The 27,091-nt window shown below is 37.8% G+C and overlaps 2 protein-coding genes across 3 annotated transcripts; one reads left to right on the top strand and one right to left on the bottom strand.

Moving 5' to 3' along the window:
• On the top strand, positions 1-12,473 carry LOC145767355 (protein unc-93 homolog A-like). Of its 2 annotated transcripts, XM_082579165.1 has the most exons (10): positions 4-238; positions 721-908; positions 4,490-4,670; positions 5,434-5,576; positions 5,844-6,078; positions 7,668-7,806; positions 8,124-8,297; positions 10,237-10,330; positions 10,887-11,065; positions 12,134-12,473. In XM_082579165.1, the coding sequence occupies exons 1-10, from the start codon at positions 51-53 to the stop codon at positions 12,236-12,238; spliced, it is 1,626 nt and encodes a 541-aa protein (XP_082435291.1). In that variant the 5' UTR covers positions 4-50; the 3' UTR covers positions 12,239-12,473. The 2 variants fall into 2 exon arrangements, 1 of the variants encoding a protein (XP_082435291.1); XR_014288767.1 differs by lacking the exon at positions 12,134-12,473 and having other exon boundaries at positions 1-238; positions 10,237-10,393; positions 10,887-10,927.
• Positions 12,467-27,091, bottom strand: LOC145767353 (protein unc-93 homolog A-like). Its single transcript, XM_082579163.1, has 10 exons — positions 26,856-27,091; positions 26,346-26,533; positions 20,296-20,476; positions 20,011-20,153; positions 19,073-19,307; positions 17,724-17,862; positions 17,101-17,274; positions 15,538-15,631; positions 15,216-15,394; positions 12,467-14,890 (listed from the first exon to the last, which is right to left on the bottom strand). Exons 1-10 carry the CDS (start codon positions 27,035-27,037, stop codon positions 14,750-14,752), a joined length of 1,656 nt encoding a protein of 551 aa, XP_082435289.1. The 5' UTR covers positions 27,038-27,091; the 3' UTR covers positions 12,467-14,749.

Raw genomic sequence — 27,091 nt, 5'->3', positions numbered from 1 at the left:
GGCCTGCATTTTTATTTAGAAACAGATTAGCCTACGACTGAAGTTGAACAATGAGTACAACATTGGAAAACGAAATTGATGGCCAAGAAAATCAAAATGCGTCTCCCGACGATGGAAATAACTTTGAATCGAAGACTCAACAACACTGTCTGTCGGACGAAAGAACATCTATCCCTTTATCCACCGAAACCATGGTTGAAGACATCGAAGAAATTTTAAAAGATCCCGAAGCTATCAAGTATGTACCGGCTCGATGGGTTAAGTTAATGGTTAGTGTTCCGCCTTTGAATCCATAGACCATAGGGAAAGGTTTAATGCTTACTAAAGACTTTTTAAAGTGGTAGCCTGCTGAATCTTATTCCTTCTTGGCACTCAGCAATGGAATAGATTCGGGTAATAATGTAGCCTACTCAGTTGTGCGTCTATACGGCTGTATTGACACTGTCTGCTTTGTAAAGCGCTGAGGAGCAACGCATATCTGCGTTTGTGACATAAAAAGCGCTATATAAAAACACACATTAATATTATTATTATGTTAGATGATTAAGATAAACACAGCCTGGTTTATAAAACTTGAAATAGCCTATTTAGTCTAGCAAAATTTGACAATCAATTAAATTTAAATCTTTTTAAGCCTAGGTATAATTTTGCATCACACTCTGAGAAGTAAGTTATAAATAGTCTGATTTTCAATAAAATAAAATTCACATGTTATTTCAGGCGGGAGAAGTTTAAAATTATGAAAAATCTTCTCCTCATTTGTTTTGCTTTCTTATGCAACTTCATTGCTTTCCAAGGAACTTCCAGTCTCCAGTCAAGTTTAAATTACGCGGAAGGCCTAGGAACCGCGTCCCTTTCTGTTATATACGCTGCCCTAATCTTGTCGGCAATGTTCTCGCCAACAATTGGTTAGTTTTTTGAAATTTAACACAATGGTTCTCAAGTTGTGCGTCACGGCCCCAACGTTAATCGTTTACAATTTCTAAGGGCATCGTACAACAGAAATAGTTTCTTGACTATTTTGTAACTTTGTACATAATTTTTAAGTTACAAATGTATTCGCATATTTTTAAATCAATGTTGCCATATTCCGATAAAAGAAATTCCCAATACCACTTCACAACTTTTCCAAAACAAATTTGCATTTCTTTATCGCTTCATTCATTGAAATACGTTTCTCAGAAAATTCAAAAAGGGAGCGTTCAAAGATTACGTAACGCTGTTTTTCCGAATTTTTGACCCCCCTCCCCCATGTGACGCCACGTAACGTTTTTGTAAACCCCCCCCCCCTTCCCCCACGTGACGCTTTTCCATTACAAAGCCCGTTTTGCCAGTTTATATCCAAATTATGACGTGGAAACACGTGCTGATAAAATATCTTGGTTTGTATGCACCTAAAGCTTACGTTTGAGACATGAAATTTTAGCTATGTTCCACGGCCTACTAGAACACGGCCAAATATGTTGCTATTTGAGGAAATTTCTAAGAGTCTGAATTGTTACAATCATAGCTATGACAAACCTATCATCTTCCCATTTTTAAAAGTAAGTAAAATGAGCAATATTTGCATCTAGACATATTTTTGGCTTGTTTTTCCAGAGATTAGATATGTATGTTAAGCACAACTTGTGCAATAATAATGTAAAATATGTAAAAAATTTCCAACTACATCCTGGAGGTAGTCTCATCATACAGTCGTTAGGTTTTGTATAGCAGGATTTTTTGCCAATAGCCACATTTTGCTTGCAAAATTAAACTTGGTGGAAAACAAAACGAACTAAAATTTAAATTAACACATCAAATGAACCGCTTACAACATAGAATTCACAAAAAATCCTTCATATTTTGAATGGAACATGCAATTTTACCAAAAGCGACACACCAAACGATATTACCTCCAGGTTGCAGATGGAAAATCTTACATATTTTACATTGTTATTGCATAAGTTGTGCTTAACATACATACCTAATCTCCGGTTAAACAAGCCAAACATATGTCTAGGTACAAATATTGCTTATTTTACTTACTTCTGGAAATGGGAAGATCACAGGTTTGTCATAGCTATAATTGTAACAATTCAGACTCTTAGAAATTTCCTCAAATAGCAACATATTTGGCCGTGTTCTAGTAGGCCGTGTATGTTCTTTTTTTGAAATTAAAACGTTATGTACCTACTGAAAACGTTTTGTAGCCCACCCGGTTCAACTCAATAGAACCACCCTGTCCACAGTCAGTGTTGGGCGATATTGAAAAAAATACTCGATATTTCTCGATATTTTTGTTCTAATTAAGAAGAGTTTCTCAGTCTTCAAAATTAGCGTCGGCAATCAGCAATTGCCGAGGTGATTGCCGACCCAGATGCATGAATGGCGCATTAGCGTCGGCAATAAAAATGCCGAGGCCACACGAGCGCTTGTAAGGTTAGGGCTAGACATTCCTGCCAGTCGTTATGCCACAGCCATAGATTTGCTCCTTAGTCAACAGCCTGATGGAGCTCTGCGAAAGAGGCGTGTGGATGGGTATCAAAGCACGAAAGCCGCAAAACGTGGACGCTTCATTGCGAACGGCGAAGACAGTGTAGATTTACAGCCAAGCGATGAGCCTTTTGATGAGTCCGTTTCCAGTGATGACACGACAACCTCATCCTCCGATACAGCATCTAATGATTCCGATTCTGACATCTAGTTCTTCATCATAAGAGACTTTGTGTTGCTCGCAGTATCCTAATTGTGCCGAAATTATGTTAGTGCATACGTAAATCGTTGCAATGTTCTCGCAGGGAGCGATTAATTTGTTACCGGTACCTGGTTGAGCAGTTAACGTTATTTTATGATAATTCAACGTCGCTAGATGTCGAATTAATGTAGTAAGTAGCCTATGTAAAACAAACGTAATTTTCTTATTGGCATTGTTGTTACGCAATATAACCCGCCGGGAAAATTAAATTGATTTGTGCTGAGTGTCGGCAGCAGTGGCCGAGTGGTTAGCGCGTTGGGCTAACCACGTTAGCGCGTTAAAAAAAAAAAAAAAGCGCGTTGGGCTAGCAGTCGAAAGCCTGCATGTTCGACTCCAGCCACTCGCACTTGCTGTTGTTTCTCTGGTCAAGAAACTTTACGATAATTGCCTCTACCCAGTGATCGATTTCGAGTAATGGGTAGTACCCAATTTAAGTCATAAGTAGAGTAGACAACCGGAAACAGACATTGCCGTCGGCTGCAGCGTGGGTCAGGTGTATGTCGGAAGGCGTACACCGATGCATAGCGCTCAAGTCCGCTTTCCCGCAATGCAGGATAAAGATTTGAAAAACAAACAAACGTTGAATCAACCCAAAATTAACTTACTTTTCCTCCCCTTGAGTTATTCAACGTGAATTACCGTAACAGCGTGCGTATCGCGTTGCTCGCTTTGTCGCTACTTTTGGCATTATTACATCACAACAAATCAAACAGTGCGGTCGGGATAGACTACTCTAGTATATTTTTCGCTTCTCGTTTTGCATATTTTGGTGCAATGTTTTTCCTAATGAACGTTCACAGTAATTGCCGAGGCAATTTCAACTTTTGCCGTTTGGCCTCGGCAACGTTTTTGTAGGGGTTTGCAGTTACGAGTCAGGGCTGTAATCGTTAAAATATCGAACGATATTGAAATAAATATCGATATTGAAAAGATACGTATCGTATCGAAAATTCGGTATATCGCCCAACACTATCCACAGCTATCACATTCTCTATGTCTCTAGCCTACTTAGTAATTAAAACGGATATAGTTCAGGCTTTAAGTGATGATACTTTTATTTGCAATTTACTTAAAATAATATATACATTCTAAACCGGTCAAAATTTGCAGCCATAAAAAGGGCCAAATAAGGCCAGATTTTCTGGCCTTATTTGCATCAATTTTTTTAAGCCAACTGCAATTTTAAAAGGCCAGATTTTTGGAGCTTAGCATAAAAAAGGCCATCTGGCAACCCTGATGTTGTTCACTCACATCAAAGCAAGCTTTGTGATGTAAGAATGCTGCCTTGCAATTTCGCAATGCGAGGTTTTAAGCACTTAGAACCTGTATGGAATTACAGGAATTACAGTACTGTAGTTGATACTTGATAGAGATTTTGTTGGTGCTGAATAGGTGCTGTTGGATATGATTTCAGCTTAATTTAGTATCCAAACGACGATAGCAGCCAGCACAAATAAACTACCGTACCGTACTCGTAAGCGTTACGTAACGTTTTGCTTGAACCCCCTCCCCCCGATGTGACGCTAATGCAACGCTTTTTATAACCCCTCCCCCTCGATAGCGTTACGTAATATTTGAACGGTCCCAAAGGTCTTAATTGCTTCTGTAGTGTCCTATTTACTCGGGGTATGCAAAGATTTTTGTGAAACAGCTGACTACAGTCTTTTTGTCAAAACCATCAAACTGGATACGTAGAATACACTGACGACGAATCATTGAGGCAAATCCCTTTTTCCGATTTTCTTGTTTCAGTGATCAAATGGTTCGGATGCAAATGGACGATATGTGCTTCCATCGTCGGTTACGTCACCTACTCCTTTGCTAATTTCTACCCGCATTGGGCAACACTGATCCCAAGTTCCATCATTGTGGGGTTCGCTGCTGCCCCTTTGTGGTCGGCGAAATGCTCATATCTAACAACGACTGCAAAAAGGTGAACCACGTTTTTTTGAGTTGTGCTTGTCAAAGTTTTGCTTTGGTAGCCTTTATTTCAAGTCATAGCAATCTATGTTTCAAATGATGCAATTAATTGTTACGTGAACATTAAAGTTCAGTTACGTCGAGCAGGCCTATAACAAATAGCAGATATGTAGGCAGTAGGCTTCATGCGTCTCGAAAGTTGGCTAAAGGGGAAACTTATTGTTATTCCCCATTGAATCAGCTTTCAATCTTCTGCTTTATCGACTTTTGCTGAAATCGACACTTTGAGTTTAAATTTTCCCAATCATAGAAAGCAGAAGCGAAATGAATTACAACGCACCAATAAGGCTCATAAAGCTGTCGATAAGCTGTTGCCATTTTTTCCCAGTTAATCGCCGAAAAATCACATTATTACGGCTTGGTTTGATTTGGTTTTCAATCTTTATACTCGGACTGACAAAACCTTTGATAGGTTATTAATGTTACTTTCACATACTTGTAGAAGCTTTTGACGCAGGGCCGGCTACGGAGTACGGAGGTAGGCAGAGTGAAGTTTCCGATTGTTGCCGAGGAATTATTATATCCACTAGATGCCGCTGAATAGAGAGCAGTTTTGAAATACGTTGCTCAAGCGCACAGAGCCGAACCAGCGCTGCTTGGACTTGAGTCGGGTGTTTAACCAGTAACCACTGAGTTAACGGAGCGAACGAACGGTTACTAGCAAAAGCCCATATTTTTTTACTACTGAAGTTTAACTTAAATTATTGCTGTTTCAGGTACGCCCGACTGACAAATACTTCCACCGAAACTGTTGTTAACTGGTTTTTTGGGATTTTCTTTCTATTCTTTCAGTTCAACAACATCATTGGACAACTTATATCCTCATTCGTCCTGTCGAGCGGGGACTCAAGAAATCTGGGTGAGTTGGCAATCAGTTTTTGCCTTTTCACAACAATTAAGACAAAATTCTGCTCTCATTCAGGCATGCCAACCTTGGCATGACAAAGCCACGTAGCCTCCTCCCGAGCGGTGTCGATACGACGTGTGCCGGCTGTTGAACAGGCGCTACACCACCTGACTACACAGTCGCACCCACTACGCAGTTAATTTTTTCTTCTTACGGAAAATTGCCACATATCTCTTTGACCAGCGTATTCAAGAAGCTTTAATCTAATTCTTATTACAGCTTTCCCCACTTGTTTCAACGCTTCTTACATCGAGGGTTTTTGTGGACCGTACGACTGCCAAGAAGACTTCAACGCTGTTCGGCAGACCTTCAACTCAAGTGAATGCCCAGTCACTGAATTGCAAGGTGGCAAGACACCACCAAGTCTGCTTTACACTTTGATGGGAATATACGCGGTCGTTGCTATAATTGGGGCTGGTGTAGTTGCAGTTTTTGTCGATCCAGTTTTACTTCGGTGAGATAGAGTTGCAAAAGACTTATGGTGTACCAGTCCTTTGCGTTTTAATCAATTACTGTCTACCAAGTAACAATCAGTGGGAAACGAAACTTACAGGTCCACGGACCTATAGCATCGTTATTTCTGTAGCTTTCTTGGTGTCACAATCAATGAGCGAGGTCTCGCGACGGGCAGCTTTGTATCCTAACGAACGTGCTGTCTTGATTGTGGAATCCTTGAGCGATGTGTTATTATCGGTTACTGACTTGTAGTGACCTCTGATTGCGAATTTTTTATTATGTAATGTATTTCCAGAACATTCATTCAGAACAAACCTGGAATGTTCTTTTGTTTTTCACAATTGCCAAATGTCGTTTGTCATGACGTCATAAGGATGTTTAACAGTAGATCTGCGATTGCTAAATCTTTATTATGTAACGTATTTTCTAGAACCTTCTACCCTACGTGACAATCTGGAAGCTTCTTTAAACTTGCTTGTTTACGTTTAGTGCAACTTGACAGAACAATGAGTTCTTATGATGTAACATTACGTAACCTTCTCGAAGTTACTAGACCGAACAACCTTCTATATATAGTGGTGTAATTTGCGTAATCGTTATTATGAGTTGATTATGAGAGTTGTGTTATGAGTTTTGGATTGGTAATAGGTGCAGAGATTATTGTTGATTGAGAGTTGAAGTAATTGAATACAAGTAGATGAGAATTGGTGCTGATATAAATTGTGTTCGAAATTAGAGTTATTTGAGAAGCCGTTCGTTAAAGTCCTTCAAGAATTTTCATTATCATTTTACCAGTAGAACTATTGGACATTTAATTGACTGCCTTTCGGTAAGCCCATTAAACTACGTCATTGAACCTTTCCAAGTCTCTTTCCTGGTAAGAGATAGAAAGAAACTGTGACACTTGGCTTAACGTTTTTTTTTCATCAACTTCAGTATGGTAGCCTATAGGTATAATAGAGTTCAACCAAACTTTAGATGTCATTTATGGAGGCATTTATTCTTGGTTTATGCACGTTTGATCAGTGATCACGAACCTTTTAACGCTTTTTTAACTGTACGAACCCCTGCAAGGAAATAATCGGCCACCCCACTAGTGGGGACAAAACCGAGTTTTGATGATAATGATAATAATTAGTGTATGCGAAAATAAAACGCAATCTTAGCTCTACTTCTTGCGGTATTAAATAAACAGAAAAAGATCAAGTTTAGGCCTAATTGAAAAAAACTTCATAATTTTTTTTTTCTAATGTGAACGTCAAGAATTTGTTATCTGAGAAGTAATTTGTAAGTATTTTTTAAGTATTTTTAGTAATATTGTAAGTATTGGAAGTATTTTTAACCCATGTACAAATACGATCAAAATGTTCTTTATAAGTGGTGTGTTTCATTACATAAACTTGGCTGTCAACTTGACTTAAATGACATTGGGAAAAATAATACAGTATACTTCATTACACAATGTTTAGACTTTTAGATTGTACTTGAAACGTGCAACTTGCTGGCAATCGCTGTATCTGTTGTGTCATCTCCATTTGAAATGTTTTTGCAGACAATTTAATTAGCTCTCTGCATTATTTTTTACAGTCAAAAAGAGACCAGAGGTCCATTTGATCTGCTGATCGCCACTTTTAAACATATGAAGGATTACCGTCAGATACTACTAATAGCGATTACTATGTACAGTGGATTCGAACAAGCGTTCTTTACAGGAGACTTTACAAGGGTAGGAGACTAGCTATAAATTCTAGCTATTTACTGCAGCGACTCTCATGGGCAGCCCAGCCAGCAAAAGTTGCCTTTGACTTATCACAATGCTATCTCTTAGGTCATCATGCCATCGGTTAGTGAAGATTGGTTGTATTTTGATAATGCTTTGAAACATATATGGCTCACGAATGCAAACCATAATTTTTTGTGTTTTTAGTAAAACATAAAACGATCCTTAGCCTACTTGGTACATGTTACACGTCCAATCTAACGTTGTTTTATGTTTGTTTATAGTTTAGTCGTTGTTAACTCATTATTCTTTTCATTCTGCAGTCTTACATATCGTGCCCTGTAGCAGTGAATTGGATTGGCTTTGTCCTGATTTTCTACGGTACATGCGATTCCATTTGCTCCTTTATGTTTGGCAGGATGGAAAAATACACTGGAGTGTTGCCATTGTTTATCGCCGCGTTTTCCCTGAACTTCATTTCCATTTGCGCCTTAATGGTGAGGTTGATGTCTTGAAGTTTGTAGGCTACATAGAAGCAGCGCTCTTCGACCTTTTTGTTATTGCGAAACCCTTCTTTACTTTCGTGCTTGTCGTGGAATCCCCATAACGAAAATTTTGATGAAAACAATAACGATCTTGTTGATAGCATAACAATGAATAAGTGACGCAACCAGTGGCGGCTGGTGCTGTTTGTGAGGAGTGGGGCTGCAATAAATTGTCCAGGGGGCGAAGCCAGTCGCCAAGTTTTCCGCAGGCGAACGACTTCGCGAGGGTGTCTGGGGAGTGTCCACCCAGAAAAATTTGAAAAATCACATTAAAGTTGGTGCGTTCTGAGCATGTTTTTACCCCAAATTTTGAAAAAATGCATTCAAATTTTGTTGAAAAGTTGATGTATTCCTAAGCTGTATTTAAAAAAACTAACAGTATTGCTTTGGAGACAAACTTTAGCCTACTAGTATTGAGCTTAGTCTTGACTAGCCTAGCCGTTGCATACAAGGTTCAAGTGATTTTGAGATGCCCTAGGCTGGACTAGCACTTCCTATAACCTGTTGAATACCTTAACTCTACAGCAAACACTTCTAAATTCATGGCTCATAGCTACTCTGCGAAATAAAAACTAACTTTAAAAAGTCTGTAAGGTTATTCGGTTAGGTGGGGCTGTTTTCCATGCAGCCCCAACAGATTTAAAAATTGCTGTAAAATACCAAAAGAGGTAGAGCTTCAAGAATAATTTTTAGCCAATCAGAGCGCTTGCAATCCAGAATCTTGGGCTGCAAAGAAGTTTGGCCAAAATCGGTGTTGCCAAACGAAACTTTTAATATTTTAAATTTGATCCGCAATTCTTAAGTGAAAAAAGTAACCGGGTCGGACAAACACAAAGGAAAACATATTTTCCCTCTTCTCTTTCTTTCAGTTGGGGCTGCAGCCCCATGGCACGAGGCGCCACTGGACGCAGCGGCTATCAATGTTTATTTTTGGCTATTGACTGCCTTCAACTTCTTGTCTAACTGGCCTGCTCGGAGTGCGAGTGCGAATGTGGTCTAAGAATTTGAAATGATGCATCAAAATACTGAATAAAGAAATCAGTTTTCCAACGAAACGATCGAGGAACCCTCATGGAACCTTTCTACATGTTTAATGTTTCCTGTTGAAGAGCACTGGTATAGAGTATAAAATTAAACATATCTGAAGAAGATACTTTACATAGCATAGAAAGTATGAATATAAACGGATATAACCTGAAATTACAGAGGCTTAAACCAATTAAGCAGCCCGCAAACTTTGCCAGTAGGTTGTAATATTCGCCGGATGGTAATAGAATGTGGCTTAATGCTTAGACAGCGAGTACCGGCGAATTGGATACTACACAAAATACAGAATTAATCTGGAATTTAATCTTCTTCTTGTCAGAGAAAGATTAGCAAAATGGCTGCAACCCACTTTGCTAGTTTACTTGTTTTGTGAATAAACTATAGCTTGCCTAACCGGTAAGAGGTCAAAGGAAATCACCCTTGAAAATTAACTGGTCGGCGGTCAGAAATACAAATACAGCATGGTGATTGGTGGGGTTAATATCCTCATCGGTGAATGTCACCGCTAAATCGGCCAACACATCATCTAAGTCGGTTTAGTATTGCCCAGAGTTTATGATATCATGCATCGGTTTCCGGTGCTTCATACCAGAGGTATGGCAATAAGAACAGAGCCAGTAGCCTAATTCTTGCATATTCTCTAATCCTCGACATTGGCTCTTTTGCTAAGATTAACTGCTCCAGCCATTGCTGTAACTTCAAAGGCTTAAAATTCACATTGCCTTGCATTTTGTTACATTTTTTTTAAAGAAAACTATACTTTACTAAAAAAATTACTATCTACAGGTACAATATGAAAAAGTAACTTACACATTATTTTTTAACCTTGATTTGTTATTTCAAGGCTTGGATTCCATATCCGTCTAATCGGGCTGTGTTCTTCGTTGTTGCGGCCGCCTGGGGGATTTCAGATGCTGTATGGCAGACCCAACTGAATGGTATTTAGATTTCACATCTTTTAGCTATTGCAGCCAGAGGTGGATGCAGCTAGTTGCTTTAGGGTGGGGTGGCGATTTCAATAAAACAACATAATGTATGAAGGTCTACATTAATGCGACCTTTCAAATACAATGCATCGTAAATAAGGTTACTTTTCTGTATTTTAAGGAGTAGAGGGGTAATCGTCTCCCTGGATCCGCCTCTTCCAGCCATGACTTGAAAGCAGCGTCAATTGTACAGAACCAAATCGTAATGGCTTGCAGTTATTTGACATACCCTGATCAAATAGTCAGCATCTTGAATGCTGGATTCACATCATGGGCAGTTATGTCTTCTTTGAGCCTCCCATTTGTGCAATGTGTAAAAGAAATAAGCTGATTGATAAATACATAACCTTTTCGGAAGGCTGCTATAATATGACCAAAGAAGTTCACACGAAAAATACCTAAAAAAAAATCATAGATTTTTTGTTTGACAGTTTTTTTCTCTTTTTGACAAAGTTGATTTTTATACTTTATTTCCTGCAAACTGCGACTCGATGATGCGTTGTTGCAGCGCTGTACGGGGTGATCTTTTTGACCAATCAAGAGGCTTCTTTCGCCAACTATCGACTATGGGAATCCCTTGGCTTCGTTATCGCTTTCGCGTACCAGAACTTCTTGTGTACACTCACAAAGCTCTGTATATTGCTCACGGTGCTGGTTTTGGGGATGACTATGTACTGCATTGTGGAGGTTAGTGTTTCCAGTTCGTATCTTGATAAACGGCAGCCAGGGGGCGTATCTAGAAAGGGGCCCTGGGGGGATTTCAATAAAATGTTGGTTTTTGAATCTTTATCCTCGGACTGACAAAGCCTTGATAGGTTATTCCTGGTAGTTCTGCATACTTGTAGAGGCTTTTGACGCAGGCCGGTTACCGAGATTGACAGAGTGAAGTTTTCCGGTTGTTGAAGTGTTATTGCCGGGGAATTACAAATGATTACAAAAATACAATGATGGGCAAGTCTTCATTATTCTGACCTTTCAAATATATCATGAATTAAGTTACTTTTCTGTTTTTGGGGGAAGAGGACGATCACCCCATAGATCCGCCACTGACGGCGGGAGTCGTCCGGGGTCAATACCCCTGCTAAAATTTTTCTTCTTATGAAAATCATATCGTGGCGACATTAAAATGCGTGTTTGCTTCATGCGTGTATTATACTATCTTGTACTTTTCTGTTATAGTTTTCAGATAGGCCTACAGTTTCTTATATTTGTTCTTTCTTGCCTGGATTGATCGCCCTTGTTGGCATGACGGTCTGACCAAAACACTATCTTGATACTATGCTTGTTCTTTTTGCTTTGGTTTAACATTGGATCAGTGATAAAAAAACACTGATTTGCTTGCTGAGTATGCACTTTAACTTTGGCTTATCTTGCGTTTTAATGTTCTCATCACCACCCAGCTACATTGGGGCACTTGTCTTCCACGTCTAATGATTACCTGTATCAATGGCCGTTGAATGGGTGAGAGGGTAAATTGGAGTGTGTACCAATGAGACTTTCGGGGCCCAAATTCAGATACATCTAAGAAAAACGTTTCTTCAAGTTCCCAGGCCCCTTGGAATAGTTACGGGCCCCTAAAACCTTCCCAGGCTCAGATCCAAAAATATCTTCTGAACCCTCCTCCCTTGTCAACGCTATTGCCTGTATGTATTCTAACTTGTTGTCGAGGTGTGTTTGCCTAATTTACATACTTGCGCAGCTTAGCTGATGATTCTTGGCTTGGCCTTTCGTTAACTTGCTCTCGTGTCCTTCCAGGCCGATAGGAATAAAACCAAACGGAAGATCAGAGGAGAGGAGACGCGAGAGACGACCGAAGATAACCAAACAGTGGTCACGCAACCGAGCATTGACGCGTCATAAAAGGTTACTGTTGCGCTTATGAAAATGGTTATGATTTGAATTCTTGATATTTGGGCATGTAAATAAATGTGATTTTTTTTGTTAATAGGTCAGTATATACATTGCAGGTTGGTCATTATAACTTACTTTACGACTAGCACTGCATGTAACTCATTGATGTCCAAATTTCGTACGGCTAGGACATGCATTCTCTGTTTTGTCACTTGAGATTTAAGAACAACACATTAGTACTCTACGAAAGCTTTTAATTACGCTTTAAAATTCTCACAATAAATAACATTAAAAATATCACATAAAATGTAGTATAACCTAACATTTAATACTATAACGTTGGTGAGCAGAATGCATTAATTATATCTTGACAGACATTGCATTACCTACGCTTCATTCAGCATGGCTACGCTTCATTAAAATACGCTTCAAGGTCATCGATTCATTGCACACAACGTGCTAATTAGGTCACAGCATTTCTACGTCGTCGCATAAATTATACAAAGCAATATCGTGACCTGGACGATAAAGATAGTACCAGCTACAAAACACGAAGTAGGTCACCAGCACACCAATGGACGGGAAAATGTAGAATAGCTTTGTAAGTTCTATCTAAAACGTGGATGAGCAGGTTAGACATGGTGTGTGCCTTTTGAAATAAACAATTTTCGAAAGCAACAGGCATATAACCTTTTTTTCAATAAACTGATCCACAAAGGGGTGCGACAACAAAGGTGCTATTACAAAAAGTATGGATGACAGATTCGTGCTCCATGTCGAGTTGGCATGGCTAGCAATCAGCGTTGTTTTACCCAAGAACACAGCAACGATAACCGGACAAGGGCTCAAACACGGGACATAGCAAGTACAAAGGGCTATGGAAATGAAGTACCGGTCGCGGTAAGGGCTTGTTTGTTTAATAGTTTCAGTGATTCCCAAAGACACACACCCATCACTGGCTCAATCTAAGATTTAGAATCTAAATCTACTCACTTTGAGCCCTTTAAAAATGACTTAAAGTAACCGTTTGCACGACGAGCGACTGGCAATCGTTGTCTTGCAAGACAAAAAGCGAAAAAGAGATAAGAAAATTGTGAAAACACGCTATATAGCATCAACTGATATGCTACATACCATGCTTCAGAAATGGTACACACACAAGCAAAAATAAATGTCCAAATATCTTCTGTGGAAACATCAACACAAAACGAGACATTACACGATTGCCAACTATTTCACAATGGAAGTCTAGAAAATGAAAAAGATATGTCGATATTGTCACAAGAAATTTTCTTTACCGTTGATCCTTGTATCTATTTGTGCTTGCTACCCCGAAGAGAGGTAAATAAAGATTACAATCGGCCTGGAGCTCAGTATTTGTCGCAGGCCTGTTGTCCATCACCATGCTAATCAACTGTACGATCCCGCGAATCGGGCAATGATCTTCAGTAGGCCTTGGCAAATATAAAATGTAACAAAGCAACCGTAATTTACAGATACTCTTATTTGTCGACAAATCCTTTCCACAGTTTACAAAAACAATTTCAGAACTCTTTTTAAAATCTAAGATCAATACAGCATTCATTGCACGACAAAATGAGATCAAGCCAGTTCCTCCCAAAGTTTACAATCAGGAATTTGAAAGAATTGACAGCAACAGAAAGACATTGAAAAGCTTTAGAATATTATTAACATCGTCAGCGTCTGCGAATCACTCCACAAGAATGTAAATGCATAGAGAACCAATTTTGATTACGCTTTATCTTTAAGTGCCTTGTTACATTGGACTTACAATTACCAGCAAGCCGAGTGCTGCGAGCTTTAGTCAAGGTTCCGTTACCCTTGGGTCATAGTCATTTTTCTTTGACACAATAACGTTGATTGGGTTTCGTTGTAATTGTTGGAGCAGCAGTCGGCTTGCAGTATCGAAGTAGATAGACACTATATTCAGCATAAATACAAAGCAAAACAGTTAAATGCAGCTGTAGTTTCAACAACTGGTAAACGACTTTGAGTCTACATAGTAGACTCAAAGTGGTCAAAAATCTGATTGTTGAAACAACGAAACGCTCAAGAGCAATCTTTTTAACTCCTGCTTTGTGATAAAAGCTTTTGAATTAAACTCGCTGGCTGGTTTTCAATTAGAAAACTTGTGCAAAAAATTTTGGCCAACCACGAAGATGGCGACGATTGAATAATGGTATTTCATATTTTCACTTTCTGTTTAAACAACTTGTGGTTTTCGGCACAATTTTTTGGTTAAAATGATAATTGTGTATCTTATCGTTATTGAACTCAACTCTTGGGGCTGAATCCTCCCTTTTTGTACTCTCGAGATGGCGCCCACAAGCTTACAACACCGACATTCAACAAACTGTGCAAAGTGCAAACGAATCGCATTCTCTATCTTTCAATTGGAAGCACCATTTTCTAAACGACTTAGCGAAACTTATGCTTTGATTAGACTGCTGCGCTAAATTATCGCTTGAAGGCAGGGATTGGACTCTTGTCTTGAAATCATCATATTGTTGTTATTGTATCTTTCTTCTTGGTCATGCTGTTATTCGACTGCAGGTAGGCATCATTTACTTCAGCTTCTTCTGATACTTCGCTTTTAGAGAATGAACGGCTCCCATTGTTCCGTTTTTTTCTAGCATCGTACTGAAAAAAAAACTTTAACTTTCAACAAGCTATGCATAAACATTGAAGCGCATCTGCGAAAGGTTTTGGTTTGAGAATGAATAAACTATGACATTATTTTAACGACGTCTTGCCACGCAGCCTTCCATTCACTACACAAAGCAAGAAACAATTATCGGAAGATAAAAACTGGTGCATTTCAGCAAACGCACCATGGCCTTTTGTCCAATGTAAGAAAAATGTTGTCTGGAAAAGCCAAGTAAGTGAAACACTACTGTTTTTTCAAGCATGGGAATGAACACAACTTAAAACAACATGTTCTCCGTAAAGAAACACTCAAACTTACCTCCACGAAGTAATAGAGTGACATTCCAACCAAAAGTACACCCAGCAATACCCAGAGCTTTGCACTGACGCAGATAAAGCTTTGGTAGGCAAATGCAATTACAAAACCTAATGATTCCCACAACCTGTAGTTAGCGAAGCAGGCTTCTTGATTGGTGACGAATAAAACACCATATAAGGCTGAAATAAAATAGCAACACTGATTAGATTATTGTTAGAAAATATATGATTGCTTTTTCGTTAGGCTACTGTGAGGCTTATTGTAAAAGATGGAGTCTAGATTAAAAGACAATAATCCTACATCAACATTTACAAGATCTTACCGTTCAACTGGGTCTGCCATACGGCGTCTGATAGTCCCCACAGGGCAGAGAGGATAAAAAACATAGCCGGACTTGAAGGGTATGGAACCCAGGTCTAAATAGAATATATTATATAACTTATCATAAAAATCTATCAATCAAATTCAACTCAGTCGTAAATAACTCCAATTAAGTCTAACCGAACAGACAATCAGTTCTTTTTTTCCTCATGAATTTAACGTCTGCAGACATTGAATCAATACAAAGGACTGGTTTGAGAATGGATGTGAACCATTCTCCTAAACTCATTCTTTTCCTTTCCACCTTGCCAGATATTTTTCTAAAAATTCTAAAAAAAAATTGAATAAGTCTAAAAGTATTTTTCTAAAAATATCTGACAAGATTTTCATTCTTACGGTCTATTTCTTCAATTTTGCATTTTACGCCATTTTTGTAAGCAGGTGGCCTTTTGTATATATTAAATTTCGAAGAATTATCCCGAACCTATTTAACTGTTCAAAACAAAAAGTAAAGTAAACAATATCAAAACAAAATGGACATAAAACAAAGAATTTCAGAGAAAACAATGAAACATCTCAAAACAAAAATGTTTTGAAATGTTTCGTTGCGGGGAAAGATTTTTTGTCTTGCTTTTGTTTCGAATTAAGTTTTGTATCAAACAAGGCGACATGGTTGATCTTTAAACCTAGTTTTAATCGGTGAAAACTAGGTTTAAACCGGTCAAAACTGGTCAAAACCCAGAAAAATTGGTCGGCTACCTGGGCTATGGGCTATTTAGGAAATATAAAAGCAGTTGTGAGTTGTGACCATTTTGATATGCAGGCCATGAACTTTCATTAATGGCCGCCAATACTGACCAGTCAGGCAAAATTTGATGGCAAATGTTTTTCATAAAAAAAAAATTTGTTGAAATAAATTCTTGTACTTCAGTTGGCTGTGCAAATTGTTCATCGTTCTACCAAGCCTTTTACAGAAACTTATTTTAAAGAATTTGAATTTTCTCAATAATTAAAATACCGTAACCAACTGATTAAAATATCAAAAATAAACAGAGAAATTGAATATTTTTTGTTCCAAATCCAGCATTTAGGTTATTGTTGATCAAAACAAAATATAGTTGAACATCATTACTAAACATGGAAGGTAATATTTTTAATTCAATTGAAAAGCAACTTGATTCATACACTAAAGGGGTTTTGACCAGTAATAGGTGGTCAAAACTGCCCGGTTTAAGCCAGGTTTTAACCGGTTTTAAGTCTATTATTATTATTATTAAATTATTGTTATTGTTATTATTAAATTATTATTTTTTTATTATTATTATTGTTATTATTATTATTAAATTATTAATATTATTAAATTATTATTATTGTCATTATTATTATTAAATTATTATTATTGTTATTATTATTATTAGTATTGTTTATTAAATAACAATATTGTAAAACATAACATAAATAATGATTTTAACAGTCAACATTTAAATTGCTACAGGCTATTGAGTCACAAGCAGCTAATAGCAATCACAGTTGTTTTACATTGTTATACTTTATAGCGACTTACCAAAAAGATTATGATTAGAACAAGGTTGATTAAAGCGGCCATGGTGAAAAGCGGAATTCTTCCGGTGTGTTTTTCCGCTCTACCAAACAGAAAGGAACAGGCAGAATCAGTTAATCCGAAGCAGATCAACACAAATCCTACCCAATTCACCGCAAGAGGACATGACACGAACGACTGTGAATTCAAAATATTTTTCGTCAACAAATTTATTTCTTCTTGCTGGTGGAGATTGATTAGTTAAGGAAACATTTATCCTCGAACTGAGAAAGCCCCTTTGAGAGCTTTATTCTGGCAGTTTTGCATACTTGTGGAGGCTTTCAACCACTCACACAGGTCCGTTTACCGAGATTGACGCAGTGAAGATTCTGTTTAATAAAGTGTTGTTGTCTGTGAATTATTCCATCCACTAGGTGCCACTGAATAAAGAACATTCATTAAAATACGTTGCTAATGCTTCCATTCCAAGAGCCGAATCAAAGCTGCTTCATCCCGTGCTTTCTTCATGCACAAAGTCGGGTGCTTAATCAACAAGTTATCCGATTCCATGAAGTCGCTACAATATATGACAGTAACGCTACACTATATATCATACACTGTGCAACAGCTTAAAGTTAGCAGCCTACCCTTGTAAAGTCTCCTGTAAAGAATGCTTGTTCGAATCCACTGTACATAGTAATCGCTATCAGCAGTATCTGACGGTAATCCTTCATATGTTTGAAAGTGGCTATCAGCAAATCAAATGGACCTCTGGTCTCTTTTTGACTGTAAAAATGCAAAGAGCTAATAAAATTGTCTGCAAAAACATTTCAAATGGAGATGACACAACAGATACAGCGATTGCCAGCAAATTGCACGTTTCAAGTACAATCTAAAAGTCTAAACATTGTGTAAAATCAGTTATTTTTCGTTACTTGAAAAGGGCTAACATGTGTATGGCCGAAAACGTTCGTAGTTTATAGTTTATGTTCAGTTTAATATATTATGTGAAATGCTGTGTGGTTGCTTGGTTTTATCTATTTATGGTTGAAGAAAGTCACCTCTTTACCAAAATTGTTTTCTGTAAAGAAGTATAAACTGTATTATTTCACCCAATGTCATTTAAGTCAAGTTGACAGCCAAGTTTTTGTAATGAAACACAACACTTATAAAGAACATTTTGATCGTATTTCTACATGGGTTAAAAGAATATTACGCGCAGAAATGCTAAAGTGATAAATTATTCGAACTTGGTTAACCCATGCTTTTATGTATGATGAAAGAAATACTTTGATAACGTCGTCAAAACGTTTTGCGGCAAAAAACATTCTCATGCAAATAGCGTAACCGACTGCAATGCAACTAAACAAGCTGTAACGGTCAATTTATGTTTTGATTAATTACATCCCGGGCTTTTTATTGAGTCGCTTACAAAACTAGTTTAACTGTGGGCGAAAACAATGTCGATATCAATAAACGTCACACGAAATCATGTTTTTTCCAATGGAACAATGAGTTGCCAAAGTCGGGCTGTTTGCTTCTGTGTTACAGTGAACCTGCAGGCTGTAAAAATTGCTACGGCCACGGTAATACCCAACCCTGCTTTTTTAAGCCAACGAATAGCAAGTACGTATAGCAGCAACATGGCTATTTTGAAACAATTCATGGAGAAAAGCGAAAAACAAGCTGCAAGGCAGGTGTACCGTGGCTATGTTGTCACAATGCTTAACACGTCAGTTTTTGCAAATTGCTTCCTTTTGTAACAAAATAATCATTGCATGTAAAAGAGTAGGTTATCGTTGTTTATACGCAGTGCTTGAACTTCTCAGGCATTATTTCGAAGTACAAAACTTCTTTGGAAAATTTTCAAAACCGTTAAATGGAGCAATTAATGGAAACCTAATTTAAATGGGCCTCATTTTGGACGTGAAACCAAAATATAAACTTCCGCACATGCATACTTAAAAGTAACTAGAAATAAACTCAGTGATCTTACCGCACGGTGACTGGGTCTACAAAGGCCCCCACAACAAACGCTCCAAACAAGGCAATAGCAGCATATATTCCCATCAGCGTGTAAAGTAACTTTGGTGGTGTCTTGCCACCTTGCAATTCAGTGACTTGGCATTCACTTGAGTTGAAGGTCAGCCGAGCGGCGTTGAAGTCTTCGTGGCAATCATTGGCTCCACAAAAGCCCTCAATGTAAGAAGCGTTGTAGCAACTTGGGAAAACTAAAATAGACGCACAAACTTGAAAGTTGTTGCTTTTGGGGGGAAAATATTTCAGTTGATTAAGAATAACAAGGTGGACTGACAAGGTTCTTTTACAAAACTTTGTTCGCACGTTTCACAAAGAGCACAGACACCCGTAGAAGCTCTAAGAGAAATATTTCAATACAATGCAAAGCCCTCCAGGAGGCTTGCCTATCTGAAGCTTCAAAATTCATTTTGGAAAAAAATAAGTTGCGTGGAAACTGACGAAGCAGGTGAGGGATGCAGCAGTTTTTCAGTTGTGAACTTTTTCACTATTCTCGGCGCTGTGCAGCTGCTGCCACTTAGGCTACAACTTGTGTGGAATGTACAATTGAAGGCATGATATTGAGTACAGTCATGTGCAAAGTCATGCAGTCAACTGTCACAAACAGAGATAGAGCTGTAGCCTATCATAAATTCTCTGTTTTCAAAATCAATTAAAATATTAAGTTTCATGTTTATTGAGTCAGGTACATAGCCGAGTGGTGAGAGCCCTGGTTCAACGTTTGAAAGCACGCCGGTTCGATACCGCTCAAGAGCATGTGGCTGTGTCTTTGGCAAGGCATATCAGAAAGTGGACACGAAGATTGACTTCCTACTTTTCCATCCACTTAATCTCAATTTTGAACCATCCGGCGTAAGCCTGGATTCGACAAAAAAGTTTATTAAAAAGAGAACGAACCTAAATTTTTTGAACTTCCACTTGACAAGACGAATGAGGATATAAGTTGTCCAATAATGTTGTTGCACTGGAAGAATAGAAAGAAAATCCCAAAGAATCGATTGACGACAGTGTCTGTGGATTCATTTGTCAGTCGGGCGTATCTGTAACAACACTTCAACGTTCAGCTGTGCAAAAACTAGTCAGATCCAATTATGAGTAATTCATTGTCACAAACCATGCAAGACTATGACGCAGCTTCATGTAAAATTTCCGTACTTGGTAGAAAATAAAACAATTTTTTACCTCTTTGCAGTTGTTGTCAAATAAGTGCACTTCGCCGACCACAAAGGAGCAGCAGCGAACCCTACAATGATGGAACTTGGGATCAGTGTTGCCCAATGCGGGTAGAAATTAGCAAAGGAGTAGGTGACGTAACCGACGATGGAAGCACATATCGTCCATTTGCATCCGAGCCATTTGATCACTGAAACAAGAAAACAAAAGGCTCGATACAATTTTTATACTCGATACAATTCTCGATACAATTTTTCTTCTATGCAATAAATTGAGTTTCACTTTTAGCAGCATGATAGTTGTTTTCTTTACAAATGTAGATACAAACGATCTGTTTTAGCCTGATGCTACGGGTTCACTGTGGTAGAAGTACCGGTTTGCATTAGCTTTCGGAGCACAGTTTCCTAGTCATGTGCAATAGCGTGCTTTGCTTGTGTGTTGACTCTTTCCGGCCGAGTTCTTTCTCGTCTATATTTAACGAGAAAGATTTCCAACGTGTTTGCAGTTCACTGGTTTTTGATGGAAGATCGTGATTCGTGACCGTCTTACATCACAGCAGGGATGTCTTAAAAGTTTTACATCACAGCGATGTCTTAAAAAGTTTTACATCACAGCGATGTCTTAAAAAGTTTTACATCACAAGGATGTCTTAGGTGTCACATTCTGACACCACTAACTCTCGTGATACACCACAAAGAATAAAAAAGCTAAAAAAGAAACAAGTATCAGATTAGTGTCGTCCACCACGAGAGGATGTTCACCCAAGGGGTGAAAGTGTCTGGTCGACTTTCAAAAGGACATAGGTTCAACTCCCATCCTGGGCTCGTGGATGTGTTTTGATAATACACTTAATGGCATATTATAAAGTGGACATATGAAGCTTGACTTTTGCACCTCCTGACCACTTGATCTAAAATCTTTAACCTCCAGTTATAAGTCTCAGTGCGACAAAAAAGAAAATTGGTGTGTATTTACAGGCCTTTAAGCTCTTCCTATGTTTCTGAGCTCTATTTGTTTTCCAAGAAATACAGTAGACGATAAATGGAGTCTGATTAACAACATCAACCTCAGAAAATTGAGATATTTCGGACACATAACAAGAAGCAACTCGTTGGAAAATTCAATGTTGACTGGGATGGTGCAAGGCAAACGAACAAAAGGACGACAAAAAATGAAAGATTTTAGCAATATCAAGAAAATTACGGGAATAAAAAACATGCTGGAAGCACTAATAAAAACGAAAGACAGAACAAAATGGAGGCAGTTCACAAGGGAGATCACAGCTGAACAAACGTTATCAATCTGTTGAAGAAGAAGAAGCTCCTTTGTTTTTTCGGCGACCATGAATGACCTGTCAGAGCTTCTTCCCGGAGGCCAAAATCTCGCGCCTAGCAGCCCAAATCAAAAAATCCGCTAAAAGGTGTGTTTTTAAAAATCATTTAATTAATTTCGTGTTTTTGCGTTCACTCAGGTAAGAACAATGCAAACGAGACCCTAAAACGTATTTACAGTTACATTTAAATTCACTGCTTCCCAAAGAAGGTGTAGAACGAGTTTTCTTCGAGTTTTTATAGGTTGGCTCTCAGACTTTTTGAGAAACTTTATTAACAACATTTGTCGTCGGCGTGTGAGAGACTTTGCTCTGTTTGTGTAAACAGATTGCGAATGCGCGTAGAGAGAAAAAAGTTTCACGTACACAGGCAAGTGGAAAAAACAAAACTTTCTAAATACCAAACATGGCCTACCGGCCCGGTAGTTTCGGAGGCCATTTAACGACTTAGCTCAGAGATTTGTATTTATTACTCTACACCTGGTATCCCTGCTTTGGTATAATAAATTATTATTTTAAGTTTAATCGCACATGGATGTAACAGGAGAAGTGTTTGAAATGCAAAATGGTTTCAAGCAACCAATAACATGGCATTTTATCAGAATTCAAAAGTGTATTGATAGGGCGTAGTTTATAAGGCACCAAAAATGTAAAATACACAGATTTATGCGAAGAAGTTTGAAGTTGAGTAAACAGTACAACCTTTAAAGTCTGCAAAACTGGATGGCATCAATCATAAAGGCAAATACATACGCGACAAGGCGAAGCTTTGGTGGCTATGAAGTAGCCGCCAATTCATTATTTAAGAAAAACCTTTTTTATTGTGTGTTTGGGGCCTGTGATGTATTGTGTGGCGGAACTTAACAAAACGTTACACTTTTCTGTATTGAAAATAGTAAGTTGCCAAGTAAACAAGCACATCAATGAATGAACTCCTGGTTTGTGTTTGGATCCGTTAGGCTACATGTACCCATCAATCAGCGAATTACTTACAACTTGAAATAATTAATCTTTTCAAGCAATTTAAGTTCAAAATTATAGCTTTAAAATGAGTCAAAATTTTCTTTAAAATAAATTGAAATCATTTAAACGCTGAGCAGATAAAGCCATTCTTTTTATCGTTGTCGCGAAACAAGATAAAAAAATGCAAACCAAATGCCTAGCTCTTTTCTTAGAATGCTTTCAGTTTGAAAATCTGGACGTGGTTTAAGAATTTCGCTCGAGAACAAATCCGTCCCAACGCAAATGCCAAGCTACATCCAAACAAATGATGGGAACTTATTTGAAATGTAAGCCTACCTAAAAGTTATTGTACTCATTCGGCCAATGAATTAGACATTTTTTCATCATCATCACATGCCGTATCCGCATTGAAGGTTGGCTGTTATTTGCTTCCACACGTAATCAGTTATCGTCAAATTTCTTAAATACAACGAGTAGAAAATGACAGGGAATCGAACACGGAATCTCTCGATTCCCATTCGGGCACGCTAGCCATGATTCGTGTGTAATACTATCGGCAAGGGTTGGGAGAAAATTTAAAATTAAGTTGAAAAAATTAATCTATTTTCTTTATGAGTTTCGTAAATGTCTTAATTAAAGCGCAGGTTACTAGGGCAAGCAGTTGCCGACAAAAAGTTAGTGGGTTAAACTAGTTTAATCATTAAACATTTGGTCTAATTATTCATCTGAGGCCGTCGATGCCTGGTTCAGGCAAGGCAATTGAAGAAAAATCATTAAACCCATTTTCATCAAACCAGACATACTTCGAAGCAATTAACATTTAAAGTCATAAAACTTTTAAACAGAAGTGATTATTAATTGAAGTAGCTAGAAAATCAAACATTGAATAGGCAAACACTGTAAAGTTATGAGTAGCATATCTATGATCATCTTACCAGCGTGAAAAATATTTTACCTATCAACAATATTCTCTTGGTTTTGAAATTGTAATTTTATCTCTTGCAGTTTGTAATATTGCACGATTAAGTCCCAGACAGCACAATTCGTCATTTTTACATGTAAAAATGGCGGATTTTGTTGTCTGGGATAGACATGATGTAAGAAACAGTGTTTAATATTTACTACACACTAAAATATGTAGTACAATGATTCTATTTCTGTCTTCACTAGAAGTATTTATTTCAAGGCGTTTATTTCAAGCGTATTTATTTCAAGCGATTGAAGTATTTATTTATATTCAATCGCTAAAGCATGCCCCCCCCCCCCAAATACTGTTTCTGGGTGATATAAACCAATTACTTTTGATTTTTTGTAATAAAAATGTACGATTGTGAAAAAGGGATCGTTCTTCTTCGCTATCAGCGAACGGTGTCTATTGCTGTCATTTCTTAGTATAATCGGCTGTCGAGAATCAAAGATGTATGAATTGTAAAACAATATATATACAAACTACAGAGGTTTGGTAGAAAACTTTTGTTGTGCCATAACATATACAGCCAAGTAACATCAGCCGATTCAAACAAATACATTTTAAAACACGCACAAAAAAGGTTAAAAAAAGTTTTTTGGTGCCTGTTTTTAATTGTGATTTTGAAGCCGCTGATGCTAAGTTACTTGATTTTATATATTTGCAAAATACATAAGCTAGTATCACAACAAAAACATTAAAGCTCAACTTTGTCTGTGCTCAAGCATCGCAGAGCGGCTTCCTGTGTCAAAATAACGAGAAAACAGTAACACTGCTCTCGGGGTTGTGATGAGGGGAGCGTTCTTCCTGGCTGTCAGCACACGGCTGCGCACTCACTGGTACAGCATTTCAATAGCGAAAATTTATGTTAAAATACTCAGTTGTTATCGTTTTCGCATCGTTTCAACGTCGCTAAACGTTGAATCAATGTGAAAAGAAGATCTTTTCGACCCGGACGTGTTAATAACGAAAGATAAAATGCGTAGACGGTATTTCTTTTCCCAGGGATTTGCATACGAGCGATAACGTAAACAAACAACAGTTTCAGTCAAGTAGACTCGTTTCAAATGGCAAATCAAATAATTCTATCACAGGAAGAATTTTTGCTTGTTCGGAGAATCGTGATATTATATCGGGATTGAGATAAGTAAAGTGGGCAGTGGTGAACATGTGCCATGGCAAACAAAAATCGCTGTGAAAAACTTAGTTTTTTTACATAAACGAACTCGCGCAAACACAGTTTGTACATATACATATTTGAGAAACGTCTTTTGAAACGTATTTCAAGAAGCGTATCCCCACACAAATACAAGTTAACCGTGACGAGGGACTTTACGTAAAACTTTCCATGTATTAAAGCAATGTCACATGCTGTTGGAAGCGCACAACAATAAAAAGGATTATACCGTGCAGACATACCAATGGGGTCAGTACCTAAACAGCTAATTATTCCTGTTTTACATGCATTCAACGTCTGCAAACGTGGAATCAAGGCGTTTTCTAGTTGGGAAACAACGATTTGTATGCAACGTATTATTAAAGTTTGTCTTGTAAAATATCTCTTCGGACGCAAGGTTGCAACAAGACGTTTTGTTATCAGTTTTGAATGTAATTGTTTCCTGAAACATTTACACGCTCCGTCGCTCCATGCATTCAGTACGCAGAATCTTTACAGGTACATTATACCTGTGAATGGCGATGTTAAATCATTGTAAACATTGTAGCTGTGTAGCCTATATCGCCGTAAATTTCCAGAAATCATTGTCCATTTGTGCCGTTTCCTGAGCGGCTTCAGAAAACAGAAGGTAGGCCTACTCCATTTAGACTTTAGAGATATATTTGTTCAACAAAGGTTGTACTTTGAACATACGAAGTTCGGAAAATTGTTTTTTTTTAAATGACTTATCTTCAAATAACGTTACCTTTATATTAAACAATGAAAGAAATGCTTTTTAATGCTATTGAAATAAGTCCCCCGTATTTTTTAAATACTTTTCAAGCTCCTTATGACTTATTTAATGCTATTTACAGATATTGTCATCTTAGGAGAATATGTGACTTCATTCTATAAATACTTTTTATGCCTCAGAAAACTTATAAAGCGAAACGATGTTTTCAAAATGGTTTGCGACTGTGACGTACACAACAACGTCACGAGCGTAAAAATCTGACAAACACGTTAAACATACCCAGGTAGTGAAAACTTTTTATATAGGTGACAACTCGTTTCATATTGGAACAACAAAAATGAGCCAAAAATTTAAATCGCCTTTTCTCCATATGAGCTGCTTCTATATACCTCTTTGTGAGGAAACAATTGAATAAGGCTGTTCCTTAAACACCCGAGCTGACGCGTCGAAAACATCCGAAGAAACACGAATAGACACAAAAACTTGTTGTGGAACAATTCACGTGAACACAAAAAAAGTTATTTAAGTTTTTACTGAAAATAAAATTTCATTAGCTATTAGCGGTCGAGTTTTGTCTAATACTATATGACCTTGTTATAGAATAACTACTGTATAGTGAGATCCCTGGTTTGACGTTCAATAGGGTACTGGTTCGACACCGCTCAAGAGCATGTAGCTGTGTCTTTGGCAAGACACTCAAACGCATGCCTTCGATTGCGGAATGGCGCCCCTTCGATTATACCCCTTGTTTTCTCTCGTAATTATGAACAGTGCGCTGCTAAAGGTTATGGCCGGCTGATCTGAATGATATAGATTTTATTCACTTATCGCATAAAATTCGTAATTTTTGATGCTCTTTATCCTGTTGATGCAGCCAACGGATCCTTACCAATAGTAGGAGTAAACATGGCGGAAAGGATTAGGGCTCCGTACAGGATTGAAAGAGATGTTGGACCCAAACCGTCAGCGAAATTGAGGCTTGACTGAAGACTGGCTGTACCTCCGAAAGCAACAAAGTTGCACAAGAAAGCGAAGCAGATGATTATAAGATTTTTCATAATTTTTCGCTTTTCTCGTCTAAAAAAAACAACAGAAGCAACTGATAAACAACATAAGTTTAAAGCAAAGCAATTGTGTAGTTGTTTTTGCATGAACACCCGATTCATCAGTTGTGGCATATTCTCTAACGAAATGCTGAAAATAATAATAAATGGATAAACACGTGGTGAATTCTTTAGGTAATTTTGTAAGTACTTTTAGAAATACGTCATTAAACTGTTTAAAAACTGGGCAAGTTATCTCAGCTTTTTCTACATTCATATGCAAAGAATTAAGGATATGTAAACTAGCCTACGTATAAAACACTTTCATATTGCTTAATTTTCTTCGCATACGTTACCTCACAGCAGCAGGATCCATTAAAATTTGCTCAATGTCTTCACGGCTATCATCAGAACTAGAACTTTCTGATGGCAAACTTTTCTTTCGAGACAATCTTCTATCGTCCTCCTCCAAAAGCAAGTTGCTGGATGTGTTACTGGTTTCGTGATCATTGCACTTTAGTTCTGCTGTTAAAGTCATTTTATCTTGCAATATACACAACTTTAATGTAACTTAAAGTATTATTGATGGAAA

Source organism: Aplidium turbinatum, chromosome 3 (genome assembly GCF_918807975.1).
Source record: "Aplidium turbinatum chromosome 3, kaAplTurb1.1, whole genome shotgun sequence".
In the NCBI taxonomy this organism is placed as follows: Eukaryota; Metazoa; Chordata; class Ascidiacea; order Aplousobranchia; family Polyclinidae; genus Aplidium; species Aplidium turbinatum.
This window is presented reverse-complemented; position numbering and strand designations above follow the sequence as displayed.

What these genes read in the sequence shown, in the direction of transcription:
- LOC145767355 (XM_082579165.1), top strand. Translation starts at nt 51, where the DNA reads ATGAGTACAACATTGGAAAACGAAATTGATGGCCAAGAAAATCAAAAT. An exon ending in GTCGATCCAGTTTTACTTCG is followed by an intron (nt 6,079 to 7,667) that starts GTGAGATAGAGT and finishes TATTTTTTACAG; the next exon opens with TCAAAAAGAGACCAGAGGTC. An exon ending in TTTCCATTTGCGCCTTAATG is followed by an intron (nt 8,298 to 10,236) that starts GTGAGGTTGATG and finishes TGTTATTTCAAG; the next exon opens with GCTTGGATTCCATATCCGTC.
- LOC145767353 (XM_082579163.1), bottom strand. Translation starts at nt 27,037, where the DNA reads ATGACTTTAACAGCAGAACTAAAGTGCAATGATCACGAAACCAGTAAC. An exon ending in ATGGATCCTGCTGCTGTGAG is followed by an intron (nt 26,534 to 26,855) that starts GTAACGTATGCG and finishes TGTTTTTTTTAG; the next exon opens with ACGAGAAAAGCGAAAAATTA. An exon ending in TGGAAGTTCAAAAAATTTAG is followed by an intron (nt 19,308 to 20,010) that starts GTTCGTTCTCTT and finishes CGTCTATTTTAG; the next exon opens with TTTTCCCAAGTTGCTACAAC.